This window comes from Moschus berezovskii, chromosome 24 (genome assembly GCF_049115385.1).
Source record: "Moschus berezovskii isolate FMDL1 chromosome 24, NW_MosBer_1.0, whole genome shotgun sequence".
NCBI classification, from domain to species: Eukaryota; Metazoa; Chordata; class Mammalia; order Artiodactyla; family Moschidae; genus Moschus; species Moschus berezovskii.
The window spans coordinates 10,502,156-10,519,383 of NC_142483.1; the positions used below are offsets into that span (position 1 = coordinate 10,502,156).

General features: G+C 58.7%; 1 protein-coding gene across 8 annotated transcripts; it reads left to right on the plus strand.

Moving 5' to 3' along the window:
- Positions 1-2,088: 2,088 nt before the first annotated feature.
- SEMA3B (semaphorin 3B) lies at positions 2,089-14,119 on the plus strand. 8 transcript variants are annotated; one of them, XM_055413875.2, is made up of 18 exons: positions 2,089-2,241; positions 7,290-7,476; positions 8,185-8,342; positions 8,470-8,532; positions 8,963-9,082; positions 9,169-9,262; positions 9,468-9,587; positions 10,475-10,620; positions 10,713-10,824; positions 10,929-10,998; positions 11,077-11,221; positions 11,527-11,746; positions 12,010-12,101; positions 12,178-12,219; positions 12,457-12,614; positions 12,712-12,767; positions 12,859-12,998; positions 13,351-14,119. In XM_055413875.2, exons 2-18 carry the CDS (start codon positions 7,368-7,370, stop codon positions 13,753-13,755), a joined length of 2,250 nt encoding a protein of 749 aa, XP_055269850.1. In that variant the 5' UTR covers positions 2,089-2,241; positions 7,290-7,367; the 3' UTR covers positions 13,756-14,119. The 8 variants fall into 8 exon arrangements, with proteins under 8 accessions (XP_055269850.1, XP_055269851.1, XP_055269848.1 ...); XM_055413876.2 differs by lacking the exon at positions 2,089-2,241 and adding an exon at positions 2,408-2,425; XM_055413873.2 differs by lacking the exon at positions 2,089-2,241 and adding an exon at positions 2,887-3,008.
- The last annotated feature ends 3,109 nt before the right edge of the window (positions 14,120-17,228 follow it).

Consider the following 17,228-nt stretch of genomic DNA (forward strand, 5'->3'; position numbering starts at 1 on the left):
AGAACCAGAGATTCAGTGCTCCTTGGCAGTGTGTCTTCCGGAGTTCTCCCAGCCTTAGAAGGCCCATCTTCTGGCCCCGCCCATAGGCAGCTACATCTGTGAGGCTCAGGACCTTTAGACAGGCAGAGGACCCAGGCTCCTGCTCCCAGACCAAGCCCCAGATCCCAGTATGAGGCAGTCTGTCTCAGGTCAGTGGGGACCGCCACGAGGCTCGTCCGCCACCCAGAGGGCCTGTCCCACTCCAAATAGTTGCTCAGACTACTGATGTGGTAGCAGACTATTTTTAACCCATTTTTTGGCGGGGTGGGTGGGGAAACAGCTGGGAAGAGAGAGAGACAAGCTCTGAGAGTCAGAGAGGTCTGAAAGATGTAGGGAGATCCTGTGGGGAGAAGCCAGTCCAGGCCTGCAGTCACTTCCCAACTCCCCTGGACTGGAGCCCTCACCCCCAGCAGGTGGGTGGAGGCCCAGATGCCAGGAGCAGAAAGGGGAGGAGGCCCCATTAGAACTGGAGCCTCTGAGGCTACAGGAGCTTCCAAGACCTAGAATAACCCCCTGGCCGTGTTCAGGGCAGCCCCATAGCTGCTCCTGATTTCCTCCAGAAAATCCTCCTACTACCCTCAGAATCATCCCCCCAACCCCCACCCCAGAGTGCCAAGCCAGCTATTAAGGCTGGAGAATACAAGTCCTGACTCCAGCTCCCTGGCCTGTGGCATGGCCAGCCAGATCCTAGTTGCCCAGGGGAGTCAGGGACAGGACAGCAACTTCTCTTGACTGACTTTTGGGTCCTGGCCCACTCCCATACAACTGACCTCAATCCTTGGGTCTGTTGCCCTAAAAGAGATCCCAGGGGGCCTCATCCTTACCATGGGGCTGTGCATTCCCCCAACCCCCCTTGAACACGGAGAGGGGAAGCCAGCTCCCAGCATGCCTCCAAAGTGAAAAAGTGAAAGTTGCTCAGTCTTGTGTCTCTGTGACCCCATGGACTATACAGTCCATGGAACTCTCCAGGCCAGAATATTGGAGTAGATAGCCATTCCCTACTCCAGGGGATCTTCCCAACCCAGGGATTGAACCTAGGTCTCCTGCATTGCAGGCGGATTCTTTACCAGCTGAGCCACAAGGGAAGCCTGCACGCCCCCAAGGAGAGCCTCAAGTCAGCTGAGGTCTGCGTGCAGCTGTGTGACAGCAAGTATGTCCCTGGCTGCCAGCCGGTCAGCGACTCTGTTAACCACACAGCGGGCACTAGTTAGGGGGTCAGAGGTCAAGGCTATGGATCTCTTTTCCCTGCTTTGATTCCCCCGCTTGCAGGAGACGCAGCCTCACAGGTGATCTTATTTAAGAGAAAAATCAGTTGTACATTCCTCGGTATTTATCCTGTTTTCTGACCTCACTGGGTGGAGGGAGTCAAGGAAGGCCTGAGTGGCTGATGCCTGAAGGGACCTGAAGTCTCTCTTCTCTCTTCTCCATCAACCACCCCATCCTCACCCAGGCTCAGCAGGCCCAGGAAGGTGGCAGGGCTTCCTGCAGGCACTTCCTCTATCTCTTGCTTCCCTGTGCCTGGTGGCTTCCCAAGTGATAGTGACAGCTGGGGATCCTAGAGCCCTGCAGAGTGGCCTGGACCTGGTGTTACAAGCATCCGGGGCTTCACGGAGAAAGGTGGGTAGTGAGCGATGAGGAAAAGTCCAGCAGGTGGCAAAGGGGAGGGCAGAGGGCACAGCCTAAGCTAAGTCCTGGCAAAGAAGCAGCTGCCACCTCCTAGAAGTGCTGAAGTACTGGCAGGATTAGCCAGGGAGGGGTATGTGAATGCCTGGTTAAGAGCCTGGGATGTCCCCAGGCTGGAGGAGCTGGGGAAGCAGGGTAACTGCAGAGGGGAGGCACTGGGAGGAGATCTGGCAGAAAGACCGTGGGGACCACCCCCAGGTGACGGGGTCAGGCTTCAGGCTGCGGGGAAGGAGGTGGGGCCTTGTTCTGTCTTAAAGGAGACAGAGGCCTCTCTGACTTGGGGCTCTCTGGAGGGCGGAGGGTGTGGGCTTCTCGGCACTGCTGGGGGTGGTTTGGAGACTCGTGGAGGAAGACTAAGGAATCCTAGGCAGCTGGGGAGGGAAGGAGGTTCAGGTGGAGGGTCAGAGTGCTGTCCTGGGGGCTGGGGGTGTGGGTTAGGGAAGAAAGGGGACAGAAAGAGACAGGAGAGGAGTCAAGCCAGAGAAACGGCCCCGTGAAACTGGGCTGGAAGAGGCGACGGTGAGTCTCCCTCGGGGCCCACGGGCTTGCATGCCACAGGATGCCCAGCGCTGAGATGGCAGCCAGAGCGCGCACCTGTGTACCCTACCGAGTGCCAGACCTGCCTGGCCCACCCTTTACTATCGCGGGACAAGCGCGGAGAGGGGACTGAGAGGTTCAGTCTCCCCCTAGGGACACACAGCTGGTGAGCAGCAGAATCAGAAGTCAACCCAGTCACTCCCCGGCTACTATAGGGGTGGATTCCTGGGACAGGCTCCAGTCCACCCTCCCGGAGCAGCCTGAGCCCCCATCTGGCACTCCCCGGAGGCTCTCCCACTCCCCCACCCTGCCCTGCCCTGCTCCCAAGGCGAGGAAGGGAAGGTAGCATGTATGTTAATGTATGTTAATGAGGACTGGGTGCCACCGGAGTCCACCCTGCCGCATTCCTGGCACCTCCTCCCCCGGGTTATGGAGGAGGAGGGGAGAGGGAGGCCCCGCCCCCAAGGCCCCTCGTCTCTCTCCCCCCCCACCCCTGCTGGGCAACGAAGAAAACAGGAGTGAGTGAGGAGCTGTGATGTGGCTGGTGGGGGGGGGCTCCCCCGTCCCGGAGGGGCTGACCTCAGCCGGGGAGGAATGTGCAGGAGGCGGAGGGCAGGGGCGGAGCGGGTGGGGGTAGGGCCCCAGCCAGAGGCCCAGGCTTCCCGGGGGCCCCTCCCTCAGCCCCTCCACCTCGGCTCCGACATGGCCCTCAGAAGGCAAGGAGGGGAGGAGCTCCTCTTCCCGAAAAGGTGGGCCAACGGGGCTTCCTCTGGGAGCCTGGACACCAGGCTGGGGGGGTGGGTGAGGGCAATGCCAGACAGACCGTCCCGGGAGATCCCCTGGCGTGGCTAGCAGAGTGTCAGGGAAGTCAGGCCTCGGTTGGGCTCTCCAGGGCCCGCTTTCCACCGCTTATCCCCCCCTTGCCTAACGTCCTCCTCCGGGTAGCACGTCCTAGTCCCCACGTGGCCGGAAGAGGGAAAGGTCGAGCCAGCCGTTGGAGCCACCAGCCCTGATGGCTAAAGCAGGTGTGAGTGCGGAGCCAAGGCTCAACCCAGCCCAGGCTGGGCACCGAGAGGGTTGGCTGCAGTCTTCCATAAATGGATGTCCCACCCCAGCCCAGGCACACCACCACCGAGTCCAGGCAGGGTGCAAGGGGCACACCCAGCTGAGAGTGAGGACTGTGGAGGCAGGTGCTGACATTTGGCATGACGATCCAGTTATTTCCAGAAGGAAAAACCAAGGTCCTAGCAGGCTATACTGCTGACAGGCAGCACCAGGCACCCACGCTGCCTCCCCTGGTTGGTTCAGTTCTGTCGAGACCCAGGCCTAGGCTGCATGAATCCAGAATCCTTCGGGACTTCCAGAACCCAGTGTGACCCACTAACCCTAGAGGGCTGGCTCCATGAAGTCCTTCCCCAGGGTCTGCATACCCTGGGACCCAGGACTGAGGAGCAGAAAAGAGGCCTTGTGGGGATTGGGGACAACCTGAGCTCTCACCCCTGGGGATCTCCCTGCTCCAGGGACATCTGGAAACTGGAAGGCAATACCAAGGACTCACGTGGACTAGGGGACAGCCTGGTCCTTTTGGCTGGGGGTTGAGTCCCAGGATGTTGGAAAGATGGTTGTGGGGGAGGGGATCCTGGTCTCATTATCCAATATGGACACTGGGTTATTGGGGGAGGGGCATGAAATAGAGCCTGGGACCCTGGGCCTGAAGAACTAAAAGCAATGGGGTCAGGTATGGGGCACCGTGGGGTTGGGTGGGGACCTCAAAGGCACTTGCTGATCTTGGCTGCTTGGGTGGAAAATTGTAAACAGCCAAAGAATTTTGTTTGCTTGCATGGGGCCAGAGGAGGCTGCCCAGACCCAAAGCAAAAGAGCCTGGGAGGAGGGAGAGAGGCCACATGCTGGAAGTCCTGGGGCTCAGGCAGGGCTGCGTACCCCCACTCCCCCTCTTGAAGGCCCCTGGTCGTCCCACAGACGCCCACCCTTCACTGCCAACCGGCCAGCGAGACCAGGCCAGAGACACCAGGCCTGAGGCTCAGTTAAGAGAGGCAGGTCCGTCCCCAGCCTGGCTGGGCGCAGACACCTCTACTCCAGGAACTCTCAGGAGATGCACCAGAGAACCATGGCCTCCCTTGCAGACCCCCGAGGAGCTGCCAGTCAGCCTTGGGGAAAATGTAAGAGGATGCATTTTGAGGGAACTGAGGGGTGGAAGATTCCTACCTTCAAGCCCTGGCTGTTTACCCAGGTGGACCTGAGGACCCCCTTGGCCATGGTTGACATTCACCTCCTCCAAGGAAGTGCCCCGGCAGCATCAACAGAATGTGTCCCCAGAGTCACCTTTAGGCCGAGGCCACAGACACTTGCCGGCTGAGGTGTTGAGAGCCCTGGCCTATCCTTGAAGCCCCCTGGGGTATCTCACTCTGGTGAGGCAGACCTTGCCCGCCACCTACACCCTTGGGAGAAAGACAGTCCATGGACACAACACAGAATGCCCCTCACCTCCCGACACAGAAGTGGGACCACTGGTTAGGACCGGTCTCTGACCAGTGCCGAAGTCAGGCTTGTCTCCTGCTGTCAGTCTGCCCCTCCAGCCCTCTTCTCCCAACACTGGCTGTCATCAGAGCTGCTGCCAGCCAGGTAACAGAAGTACTAAGTTGCCCAAGCCCTGTGGAAGGATGGGGGCTGGGTCTTGGGGGCCCATCAGATCTCCACTTGAGGACCCCTTCCCTGACCAGCCCTTCTCAGCAGACTCCTGGGGACCCAGGTGGCAGCTGAGCCCCCTCATTCCCCGCCTCCAGCTCCCAGGCTGTGTAGGGACAGACAAGTGAAAGACTCGAATCCCTGGGTGTGCCCTATCTGCCCCATTCCCTCTGCCGGCTGCACAGCGCTGCCTGGGGCTACGAGGTCTCTATTGCTTCTTCCTTATTTGCCCGGACGGCATGCTCAACTTCCAGGACCTCTGTGTGGGGCATCCTCCAGCTGTGAAGCCCCACAGGGGAGGGGTCGGCCCTGCCCACCCCTCCCTCGTGCCCGCTCCACTCTGGCCAGGCCACCAACTCCAGCCGGTCCCGGCTGCCTGCCCAGTCACCCGACCCGCCCCATAAACTTGACGGTGGGGCGGGCGCAACTGGCTTGGTGGAGGCGGGGGCTGCTCCTTAAAGGAGCCGTCAGAGGGTGCCCTGGGGCCCCTCTGCTTCTCCGACCTTCTCCAGGGTGAGAAGAGGCAGCGGGGTGAGGAGCCGCCGCTGCCGGAGCTCTCGGTGGAGTGTGGGGAAGCAGCCTGGCATCCTGGGATGCTGCAGACCTCCCGGGCCTAGAAGAGGCAGTGGCAAGTGTCAGTGGAAGGAGGAGGGAGGTGGGAGTCCTGGGGTGGGAGGGGTCTGGAAGCGGCAGAAGAGCTAGGGGGGTGGTTTGAGGAGCACGGTTTGCAACTAACGTGCCCCAGCAGCTGCGCCCCTCGCTTGATCGTGCCCCAGGACCTTGCCCCCTGCTAGGACTACTGTGCCCGGCACCTGCCCAGCCAGCTTCTGGGAAGGAGGGTGGGCACTGCAGCCAGAGCCTGGCCCCATGTGAGGGGTCCAGGGAAGAAGGACTCTGGCTCACAGAAGTGGTGGGGCTCAAAGACGGGGAAATCCTTGAAGGCAAAGATGGGATGGAGAGGCTGAGGGAGATGCCAGAGGCTGGAGAGGGAAGGACAGCTCCCCCGAGCTGGGGGGTGAGAGGCTGCCCCAGGCCCTTGGCTCTCCCCACTTGATTCCTCTTGGGTCTGAAGTCTGAGATTACAGCATTTCTGGGTGTGATCGGTCCCTCCCACCCTCTGGGGTGGGGAGAGAGAGGTCCAGTGCAAAGCTGGGGCTGCCAGGTCCAAGTGGGCGCAGCTCCCGAATCAGAAACTGAGGCGTCTACCCTGCCCGGCCCCGGGTCTCCCAGCTAGCTTCTCCCTCTGAGAAGTGGGCTTCCGGGGGTATCTCAGAGTTGAAGCAATGATGGATGCTTCAGTTATAGTTGCTCAGCTGCATGTCCAGAGAGATGTGTACACTTGCGCACACATCCATACACACACGTGCGACACACATATACATGCTTATGAAGTGTACACCCCGATATGTACATCCTGCGTACACATGCGTACACCCCGATATGCACACCCCACGTACACACGTGTAACCCCAATATGTACATCCTGCATACATACGCATACACCCCAATATGTACATCCTGCGTACACATGTGTAACCCTGATATGTACATCCTGCATACACACGCGTACATCCCGATATGTACACCCCACGTACACACGCGTACAATGCCATGCATGTGCACACACATGCATGTCACACCGATGTGTACAATACAGCACATTATGCCAGATGGTCTCACATAGGTATTCGCAGATACGCATGCAGACAGACACAATACACAGATGCCCAATACAGCTACACAAAGGACCCACAGAAGCACATTCATGCTCACAGGCACCCACACCATCAGCTCCTGCTCCAAAGGTGCCTCTGTCTTGCTGAGGACCCGTGGGTGCAGAGCCTCCTCCAGAGGCATGACCCCTTCTTGTTACACTCACACCCATGACCAGCTCGTTTTGCTTACTGCACCTGGCACCTCTGTAGGGACTGCAAGCAACCCGAATCCTTGGTCCTCTGCCTCCTCCTGCAGGGGGACCTTGCCTGTGTGCCCCAATGCCCCTAGCCCCAGTCCCCGGCTGGCATAAGTAGGCTCACTGACTTGGTGAATTAATGCCTGTGGGTGTGTATACAGGAGGGCGGGTTCCTGGCGAGTGACGTGGTGGGGCGGGTGCCTGCCAGTGTGGGGTTGACCCCGAGGGTGTGCCCAGCGTGGGTGTGTCTGTGATTGTGGCCAGACAGGGCACCCTGCGAGGGAGAGGAGGGCTCCGAAGTGGAATGCGACCCCCCAGCCTCTTTCCCTAGGGGCTGTAATCTGATCCCTGGGGACTCCCCCCCCCCCCAGCCTCCCGCCCTCACCCCTTGCTGCAACTCCTTCTCTTCCAGATCCTGGGGCAGAGTCCAGGGCAGCTCAAGGCTCCTCCACACGCGCCCGCTGAACCCTGAGCTCCCTGAGCCGAGGGGATGGGGCGGGCCGAGGCTGCCGCCATGATCCCTGTCCTGGCCCTGCTCTGGATGGCAGGGCTGGGGAGTGCTGCCCCCAGCACCCCACGCCTCCGCCTCTCCTTCCAAGGTAGGCGCACCTGGCATGTGGGAGGGCCCAGCTCAGGGTGGGCACGGGGAAGGGCCCAGGGTGGGGAGGGGGCATTGTGTTTGCTGTCACCCTTGTGTGTGCGCCACCCAGCCCCGGACTGGGGGGCACGCTCAGGCCGCCTCCAGTTAACCCTCTCCTGGCCGCAGTCCCCAAGCTCTTTGCCCACATTCTCCTCATGCTTTCCCAGGAAGACCCCTGCTGTCCCCATGGCAACAGATCCTGCCTCCGATCCATCCCCTGCTCCCAGGAAGGTTGAGGTGGTGGTGGTGGGAGCATCAGAGCCGCTTTCCCACACCCGTTCTACACAGGGTGGTGACTAGGCAGCGCCATCATACTGAACGCTGGCTGGTGGCAGAGAACCCTCAGCCTGACTTTAGGGTTGGGGTTCCTTCTATCCCAGCTTGCACCATATCCCAGGACCCTTGCCTCCCTGTGCGCCTGCCTGGAGACACTGCTTGTCTGAGCATGCCCTGAAAGCTCCACCTGCTTCCCCCATGGGGGTTGGGGAGGGGCTGCACTGCTCACCGTGGCAGCTCGGCCAGCGCCTGGGTGGGCCTGTCCTTCCGGGTTGTAAACTCACACGCGTGTAAATCCACCTGTGTGTGGGCCAGGTCACATGTACAACCTTGGCCTGGAGGAAGCTTCTAGCATGACTGGCGAATCCTCAGTGGTGTCCCCACCCCGCAGAGCTCCAGGCCCGGCACGGTCTCCGGACCTTCAGGCTGGAGAGGGCCTGCTGCTATGAAGCGCTGCTGCTGGACGAGGAGCGCGGGCGCCTGTTTGTGGGCGCCGAGAACCACGTGGCCTCCCTCAGCCTGGATAACATTAGCAAGCGGGCCAAGAAGGTGCCAGAAACCCCGCCACCACCCAGCCTCAGCACCGCTCCCCCGGGAAAGAGCCCTGGGGAGGCTGGGTCCCCTGAGTGGACACCCTCAGCTTAGTGGCCGTGCCCTGTGCTTGCCCTCCCCGTAGCTGGCCTGGCCGGCCCGTGTGGAATGGCGAGAGGAGTGCAATTGGGCCGGGAAGGACATCGGCGTGAGTGTTGGCTGCCCGGGTGGCAGTGGGCGGGCCAGCCCCTCACTCTAGCGACGGGCAGTGCTGAGACAGAGGGCCGCTGAGACAGAGGGCCGCCTGTTCTGGCTGGGTTTGGGGGCAGGAGGGTCGAGGTGGCTGAAGTCCGGAGGTAGTGAGTCAGGGTGGGGGGCTCATGTGATTCTTCTTGGGGGCCTCTGAGTCACGGGGGACAATGCAGGCCTCTGCTTCCCCATGAACCCACTCTGGGGGGAGGTGGGAGGGCCGGGCTGGTCACCAAGGGCACCCGGGTCCGTGTCGCCCACGTTAGTACTTGCCTGGGCTGATGCACCGAAGCAGAAGGGACGGGGGCACCGCTGGCAAGCGGGGCCCCTTCAGGCCACCTCCCTGAGGGAGGCCGCCTTGTTCCTGACCCTGCCTGCCTGCGCGCTAGACCGAGTGCATGAACTTCGTGAAGGTGCTCCATGCCTACAACCACACCCACTTGCTGGCCTGTGGCACAGGGGCCTTCCACCCAGTCTGTGCCTTTGTGGAGGTGGGCCAGCGGCTGGAGGTAAGGCCAGAGCTGGTCAGGGAGGGAGGGAGGGAGGGGAAGGGAGGAGGAAGGGCCTGCGCTAGTAACTCCCCGCTGCCTCCCAGGAGCCCATGCTCCGGCTGGACCCTCGAACGCTGGAGGATGGCAAGGGCAAGAGTCCTTATGACCCCAGGCATCGGGCTGCCTCCGTGCTGGTGGGTGAGTCCAAAGGCTGGGACCCCAGGAGAGGTCCTGGAACCCGCACCCCCCCCTCAGAGACTCTAGCATCTTGTAAAGTCCCAAGACCCTCCCTAGAGCCCCAGGGATCCCCCATAGCCTCACTGATTCCCCAAGAGCCCCCAGAGCTCCCCCAACCTGCCATAGGAACCTTTGGCTTCCCTCAGCAGACTTGCTGTATCTACAGGGGAAGAGCTGTACTCAGGGGTAGCTGCAGACCTCATGGGCCGGGACTTCACCATCTTCCGTAGCCTGGGCCAACGTCCAAGTCTCCGGACAGAGCCACACGACTCCCGCTGGCTCAACGGTGAAAGGCTGGGGGTGGGGACTGTTGGGAGGGGGCCCTCATCTCCAACAGAGCAGGTGCTGAATAAGGCACCTGCTTTCTAGATGCCTATCCTGGGTCAAGCCCTGCACTTGGCACTGGGTCAGAGGGCGAGATGAGATTGGTGTGACCCATGCCCTCTTTGAGTTCAGACCTCAGAATAGAATACACAATAAGATCAGTTCCAATGGCCAGGAGATACAGTGAAAGAACAGAGAAGTGAAGAGGAGACGAGCTAGCAGTGGTGGTGGTGGTAGCAGGAGAGTTGGGGACAGGAAGCCACTCTGCTGAAAAGAGGAATGAGCTAATTCCCAGAACACAGCAGGATTTCGGGAAGAGCATTCCAGGCAGAGGGAATGATGAGTGCAAAGGCCCTGGGGACAGGAACAAGCCAAGGAACAGACTCATGAAGGGAGCAATGATAAGGGGCCTGCCCTGTGAGGAAAGGGTAGGGCCAGAGTACCTTATTCTAAGTGAGGGGACCCAGTGGAGTATTTGAAGCAGGAGTCAGGGCATCTACTTCCCGCTAGAGAGGAAGATTCATAAGTGAAGGCAAAACCCAGATACCCACGATCGCTCCTTCCTTGGTGCACTGGCATGGAGAACTGCCAGGGGAGGGCTGAGAGGTCCACCACTGGCCAAGGTCACCTGCCTGTGAGCCCAGGTAGCCACGGTCTCTGCTGCCCTCTCGTGGCTGCTTCTTGACTCGCAGGCCCGCATCTTTTTGATTCTGTCCTGGGGAGCCCATCGTACTTGCTTCTGGAGATGGGATGGTCAGCGGCTGCCCTGAGGGCTTCTGCTGGCTTAAAGAGAAGGGGAGGCAGGGCCAGGCAGGACCTCAGTGACCCCTTGCCTCCTGCTGCGGCCAGAGCCCAAGTTTATCAAGGTCTTTTGGATCCCGGAGAGTGAGAACCCAGATGATGACAAGATCTACTTCTTCTTCCGTGAGTCGGCGGTGGAGGCCACGCCAGCACTGGGACGCTTGTCTGTGTCCCGCGTTGGCCAGATCTGCAGGGTGAGGCCTTCCTGGGCCACATTCAGGGATTCTGCCACCGCCCCTTTGCCTGTCAGGGCCTCACCCTCATCCCCTCCTACTGACCCCTGCAGAACGACGTGGGTGGCCAGCGCAGCCTGGTCAACAAGTGGACAACGTTCCTGAAGGCGCGGCTGGTGTGCTCAGTGCCCGGTGCCGAGGGTGATACGCACTTTGACCAGCTCCGTAAGCGACAGGAGTGGAGGATGGGGTGGGGGGCGGTGAATGCAGGGGCATAGACCCTGGAGCCTGGCTCTGCACCCTCCCCCAACGTGGTCCTTTCACTACAGAGGACGTGTTCCTGTTGTCCTCGCGAGATCGCTGGACCCCGCTGCTCTATGCTGTCTTCTCCACATCCAGGTGAGGTGTGGGAGGCAGTGGGCAGGGCGGCCTGGGCTCCACTGGAGCCCTTCGTGCCACTGACATCTTCACCTGCAGCAGCATCTTCCAGGGTTCTGCCGTGTGCGTGTACAGCATGAATGATGTACGCCGGGCCTTCCTGGGACCCTTTGCACACAAGGAGGGGCCCATGCACCAGTGGGTGTCCTACCAGGGACGTGTCCCCTACCCCCGACCTGGCATGGTGCGTAGCCCAGGGCCTGCCTCCACAACCCAGTGAAACCTGCAGGCTGGAGGACTTGGCCTGGGGTCTTCCTGGTGAATGTGGTTTCTTCCTTGTTGTTTTTTTTTAATGGTTGGGAAAACATCCTCTTCATCAGACAGGGTTCCTCAGGGGAAGGTCATAATTCTCCCTCAGATACCCAGGGCAGGGCTCTGTCCAATACCTGCCCCCTCATACACACACTCCAAGTTCTGGGTGGTCTCCTGTGGAGGGCTGCCCACCTGGCCTTATCCACATCCTTGTCATGCCTCCTCCCCACCTCCCAGTGCCCCAGCAAGACTTTTGGCACCTTCAGTTCCACCAAGGACTTTCCTGATGATGTCATCCAGTTTGCCCGGAACCACCCCCTCATGTACAATTCGGTCCTGCCCATCGGTGGGCGCCCCCTCTTCCAACAAGTGGGTGCCGGGTACACCTTCACCCAGATCACTGCAGACCGTGTCGCAGCTGCTGATGGATACTACGACGTCCTCTTCATCGGCACAGGTCAGGGTCCTGCCATGACCACCCACAAAACCCAGTGAGCAGGCTCTTTGGCCTATTAGTGGAATTTCCCTGCATTCAGACCCATCTCCATATGTTTCCCGTGGCTGTGTCCCCCATCTCCTTCCCGATGCTGGTCTGATTGCTCCAACCCACATTCTTCACCTCTCCAGCCGTGCTGCGGGTGGAGGCATCAGAGGCAAGGAGACCCCTGGCCCTAGTTGTCAGGGGACACAAGGAGTCACCCACCCTTCTCATCCCTGCAGATGTAGGCACAGTGCTAAAGGTGATCTCCGTCCCCAAGGGTGGCCGGCCGAATGCCGAGGGGCTGCTCCTGGAGGAATTGCACATGTTTGAGGTGAGACCTAGCCCCCACTGCCTGGGGGACCCCCACCCCATGGAGCCGTGATCCCAGAGCCCCTCCTCCTTCTCAGGACTCAGCTGCTGTCACCAGTATGCAGATCTCCTCCAAGAGGGTAAGTGACCAAAGTGCTTGGGGGTGGAATGGACCCAAAGTGTTCCCAGGTGCCCCTACTCCCATTCTTTTGGTAATGATAAGCCCCAATTTCCATTTCAAAGACAGGCTCTGCCCTCGGTAGACTCTGACTTGAGACCCCAGTGTTCCCTTTTGTCAAATGGGGGAAGGGACTCCTGACCTATGGGAGGTGGGCACTGGGCCTCCCTCCATCAGCCTGGAGCCCTTATTCCCCTAGCACCAACTGTACGTAGCTTCTCGGAGCGGGGTGGCCCAGATCCCGTTGCACCGCTGCGCTGCCCACGGCCGTGCCTGTGCCGAATGCTGCTTGGCACGCGACCCCTACTGTGCCTGGGATGGGGCCAAGTGCACTCGCTTCCAGCCCAGTGCCAAGAGGTGAGCAGGGTCAAGGACGCGCTACCTGGAGGGAGCCTTTATCCATCCCTGGCTAAAAGACGTGCTCACGGAGGCTCTAATGTCCCTCAATCCCCAGGCGGTTCCGACGGCAAGACGTAAGGAATGGCGACCCCAGCACACTGTGCTCCGGGGGTGAGTGTCTCAGCTGCTTTCATCCCTCAGCGTTTGAAGACTGCCCCACCCTGTCCTGCATTGCCTAAATCTGACATTCCCTTTACCCCAGACTCATCCCACCCTGCACTGCTGGAGCAGAAGGTGCTGGGTGTGGAGGGAGGTAGCGCCTTCCTGGAGTGTGAGCCCCGCTCGCTGCAGGCGCACGTGGAGTGGACCTTCCAGCGCGCGGGGGAGTCGGCCTACACTCAGGTGAGCCTCCCCCACCCCCTGCCCAAACAGGCCCTGTTCCAACACTAACGTCCAGAAAGTACCAGCCCTGATTAATGAGGCCCTTGGCCCGCTCCTCACGTCCACATGCGATCCAGCCCCACCCAGCGAGTCTCAGCCCAATCAGACCCCTATCGCCCAATTTGGTCCCTGGTCCGCACTCGGCATCCAGGTGAGGCCCCATTCCTCTAACTAGGCTCCTGACATCCCCGCCCCATCGGAGAGAAGCCCCGCCCTCGCCCCGCCCACTGAGGTCTCCGACCCGCCCTCACGTGCAGATAAGCCCCGCCCCCGCCCGTTCCTTTAAAATCCTCGCCTCCCGCTGATCGACCAGCAGGTGCCTGCGGAGGAGCGAGCGGAGCGCTCGAGGAGGGGACTGCTGCTGCGCGGGCTGCGGCGTGGGGACTCCGGCGTGTACCTGTGTGCAGCGGTGGAGCAGGGCTTTTCGCAGCCACTGCGTCGCCTGGCGCTGCACGTGCTGAGTGCAGCACAGGCTGGAAGACTGGCCTGGACGGAGGATACTGCGCCAGTCGCCCCGCCGGGCCCCAAGCTCTGGTACCGGGACTTTCTGCAGCTGGTGGAGCCCGGCGGCGGTGGTGCGAACTCCCTGCGAATGTGTCGCCCGCAGCCCGCTACGCGCCCACAGGTCCCTGAGTCACGGAGGAAGGGCCGCAACCGGAGGACACACGCCCCAGAACTGCGGGCTGAGCGGGGCCCGCGCAGCGCAGCGGACTGGTGACTTGGCCGTCCCCACGCTGGGGACTGGGGAGGAGGCGGCAGGAGGGAGAGGGGGCGCTCAGAGGGAGACGGCTAGGGGCCCGGCGTTTCCCGATGGAGGGAAGACACCGAGCGACAGGCCCTGGCCAAGGGGCAGCCATGCTGGCTTATTTATTAACAAGAGGATAACCCTTGAATGTAACCCCGATAGGGGCCGCCTAGGCTGGGCACAGGGTCCGTCTGGTCGGGAGGCGGCAGAGAAGGAGAGTTCCCCGAGCAGTTGGGTGGGAGTGGTGCCCGGAATGCCCACCCTGGGAGAAGGACCACCTCTTTGGGCAATGAGCAGAAAGCTGTGAACAGGCTGGGTGGGTGGGGTGGGGCAGGCCGATGTACTAATGCAATAAACACATTTTCAGCCAAAGCTGGAACGGCCCCAGCAGACAATCGCTGGTCTTAGTGTTACCGACCCAGGTTCTTGGACTCTTTAATCGATAGAAGTTGATAAGAGGGCAGATGAGAAATTCGGGCAAGGCTTTATTGGGACTCATGCTGCAGAACAAGGGAGTGAAAATAAGCCACAGGTGCCCAGCAAGGAACAGGTGCTTCCACTTGCTTGCGTTGGGGGGTGCGGGAGGAGGGCAGGAGGGGCGAGCTGGTTCCTTAAATGGGGTGAGGGTGGGTCAGATCCATGGTTCAGGCAGCAGGGGTGGCTTCGGTGGTCAGCCCACCCCCTTGTGGTGGTGTGGCAGTTGGTTTTTGGGTCTTTTTTTTGTGGGGGGGTGTCTTTTTTGTATCTTGTTCATAATCTGCCCCAACTGCAGGTGTGTACAGTTGTTTTTAGTTGCTTACAGCAGGGTTCCCCAACACCCAGGCCTAGGACTGACACTGGTCTGTGGCCTGTTAGGAACCAGACTACACAGCATGAAGTGAGCTGAGGGCAAGCCAGCGAGCAAAGCTTCTTCCTCGGCCTCTTCCCATTGGTTGCATTACTGGCTGAAACCACCCCCATCCCTCCCATCTAGTCCCTGGAAAAATTTGTCTTCCACGAAACCAATCCCTGTTGCCCAAATGGTTGGGGGACCGCTGCCTTATAATCTCTTTGTAGTCTCTTGCTCCAGGAGATGTTTGTCCAGATGTTAAGTACTGCAGCAAAGGGTCCCATGTCCCAGCCCCTCTGATTCCCCTCTGAGGGGTTCTATACCCCTTATTCTTAAGGGTTAAGGAGCTGAAGATCTCTTCTGAAACTGCAGATCCTAGCCTACCCTAGAGGTGTAGAAGTCCCTCACTGACTGCTTTCGGGGACCTGGGTTCCCCTCAACTGGAATCGATTGAAATCCTTGAGCCATCATGAGCCTTACTTGAAAACTGTTGGGACCTGGAAGACACAAACTTAACCAAAGGGTTAAACAGACAAGGGCCAAAAAGAACAGTAAAAAGCCACTAGAGCAGGGGTCACCAACCTCCAAGATCTAATGCCTTGATGGTCTGAGATGGAGCTGATGTAATAATAGAAAAAAAGTTCACAATAAATGTAATGTGCTTGAGTCGACCTGAAACCATTCCCCCACCCCGTGTCCATGGAAAATTATCTTCCAGGAAGCCGGTGCCTGATGCCAGAAAGGTTGGGGACTGCTTCACTCAAGGGTCTAGAAAGGGAAGGAACAGGATAACTTTGAGAGGGCTTCCCTAACTGCTGACAGACAGCGAAACCAACAGCGCCCCTGCCAAAATTGTGAAGCCATTGCTGCTTGGGTGTCTATTTCTTTAACTTTTCTCTTTGCTGTTGCATTGATTTAGGTGCAGCAGGAAGTGTTAGTTACCCTACAAATTGTGCCTTGTTCTGTCAGAAGGTAATCAAGAACTAGATGATTATCAAGAGGTAAATACATTAACCCAAGTGACAAGAGAAGACTTAAGTCCCGTTAAAGCTTGCTCTGTTGGTTTTATCACAGAATTCAGCTGTCTGGTAAGATTTCTCAGTGTGGCTTCTTGATAGGGGACGCTACCCCATGGAGCTGCCAGTCCTGTGACCAGCCCTGGAAAGTGAACATTATTATTTATTTAGGTATTCAGCAGCGGACACTTGGGATCTTTGATTTTCCTTGCAACATGTGTGATCTAGTTCCTGACTAGGGATGGAACCTGGGCCTCTGGCATTGGGAGTGCAAAATCTTGGCCCACTGGACCACCAGGGAAGTCCCTGAAGTGGACATTGTTAATGCAGTTATAGACCATAGCTTGGACTTTCCCCGTGGCTCAGCCGTAAAGAAAACTCCTGCCATACAGGAGACATAGGTTCAATCCCTGGGTCGGGAAGATCCCGTGGGGAAGGAAATGGTGACCCACTCTAGTTTTCTTGCCTAGGAGATCCCATGGACAGAGGAGCCTTGTGGGCTACAGTCCATGGTGTTGCCAAAGAGTGGGACACCACTTAGCCACTAAACAACAAAATAAAGCCTTGTGAATATTAAGCACCCAGAAGCACCAAATTTTCAATTTGTTGTTATAAGAAATGACCACAAGGTGGCAGCATCTCTCCGTGCCCAATTCTCGATTCCTTGGCCTACCAGAGCCTTAGGGGAAAAGTCCCATTCCTGAGTTGTAACTTAGAGTGGGATATGCCAGAAAAAACACCCAAGGGCTCGTGTCTTCTTATTTCTTCCACCGTACCCTTCACCACCCCAGACAAATCCAAACCCCTGCAAAACTGCTACAGTGAGGGTGTGGAGGGTACTCTTGGTAGGGTGAGTCTAAGGCAGAAGGTTGGAGGTGGGAACCCCCCACTAGGAGACATGAAAATCGGGTGAATTTACAAAGCTCTTCCAGCCCTGGGACTTTCCTAGCAGTTCAGTGATTAAGACTCACAGTTCCAGTGCAAGGGGCCCGAGCTCCATCCATGGTTGGAGAACTAAGATCTCACATGCCATGTGGTGTGGCCAAGAAAATTGTTAAAAATAACTAAAAGTGTCAAAAAAAAATCTAGCACACAGAATCCACCATCCTTTGGGTACACTAGGCTTGGTTTAGCTATAGGAGGGTCTGACTGGATCTGGAGATAGTGATCTTAGGGGAGCAGGCACTACAGGGCCCAGGGAGGTTCTCTGATGACACAGTCTCCCTAGCCCCCTTAGCTTTACCGCCCTCCAGCCTGGAGACCAAGCCTGCTCAGGCTCCAGGGGTGTGACACAGGCCAAGGTGCCAGAAGCCTGAAAAAAAATAGAGTAGGTATTTTCTTTTTGTTAAACATTTATTTTGGCATATACTTGATTGATCATGGAGTGTTTGTTCAAGGTGTCCAGCGAAATGATTCAGTTATACATACACGTGTATCCTTTGTGTGAATGTGCTCAGTTGTGTCTGACTGTTTGTGAGCCCACCAGGCTCCTCTGTCCAAGGAATTTTCCAGGCAAGAATTCTGGAGTGGGTTGCCATTTGCTCCTCCAGGGAGAATCCCAACCAAGGAATAGAACCCGGGTCCCTTGTGTCTCCTGCATT

Excerpts from the sequence above, each read along its gene's own strand:
- SEMA3B (XM_055413875.2), top strand. The coding sequence starts at position 7,368 with ATGGGGCGGGCCGAGGCTGCCGCCATGATCCCTGTCCTGGCCCTGCTC. Across the intron at positions 8,533-8,962 it reads GGGCCGGGAAGGACATCGGC|ACCGAGTGCATGAACTTCGT; the intron begins GTGAGTGTTGGC and ends CCTGCGCGCTAG. Across the intron at positions 11,747-12,009 it reads CGTCCTCTTCATCGGCACAG|ATGTAGGCACAGTGCTAAAG; the intron begins GTCAGGGTCCTG and ends TCATCCCTGCAG.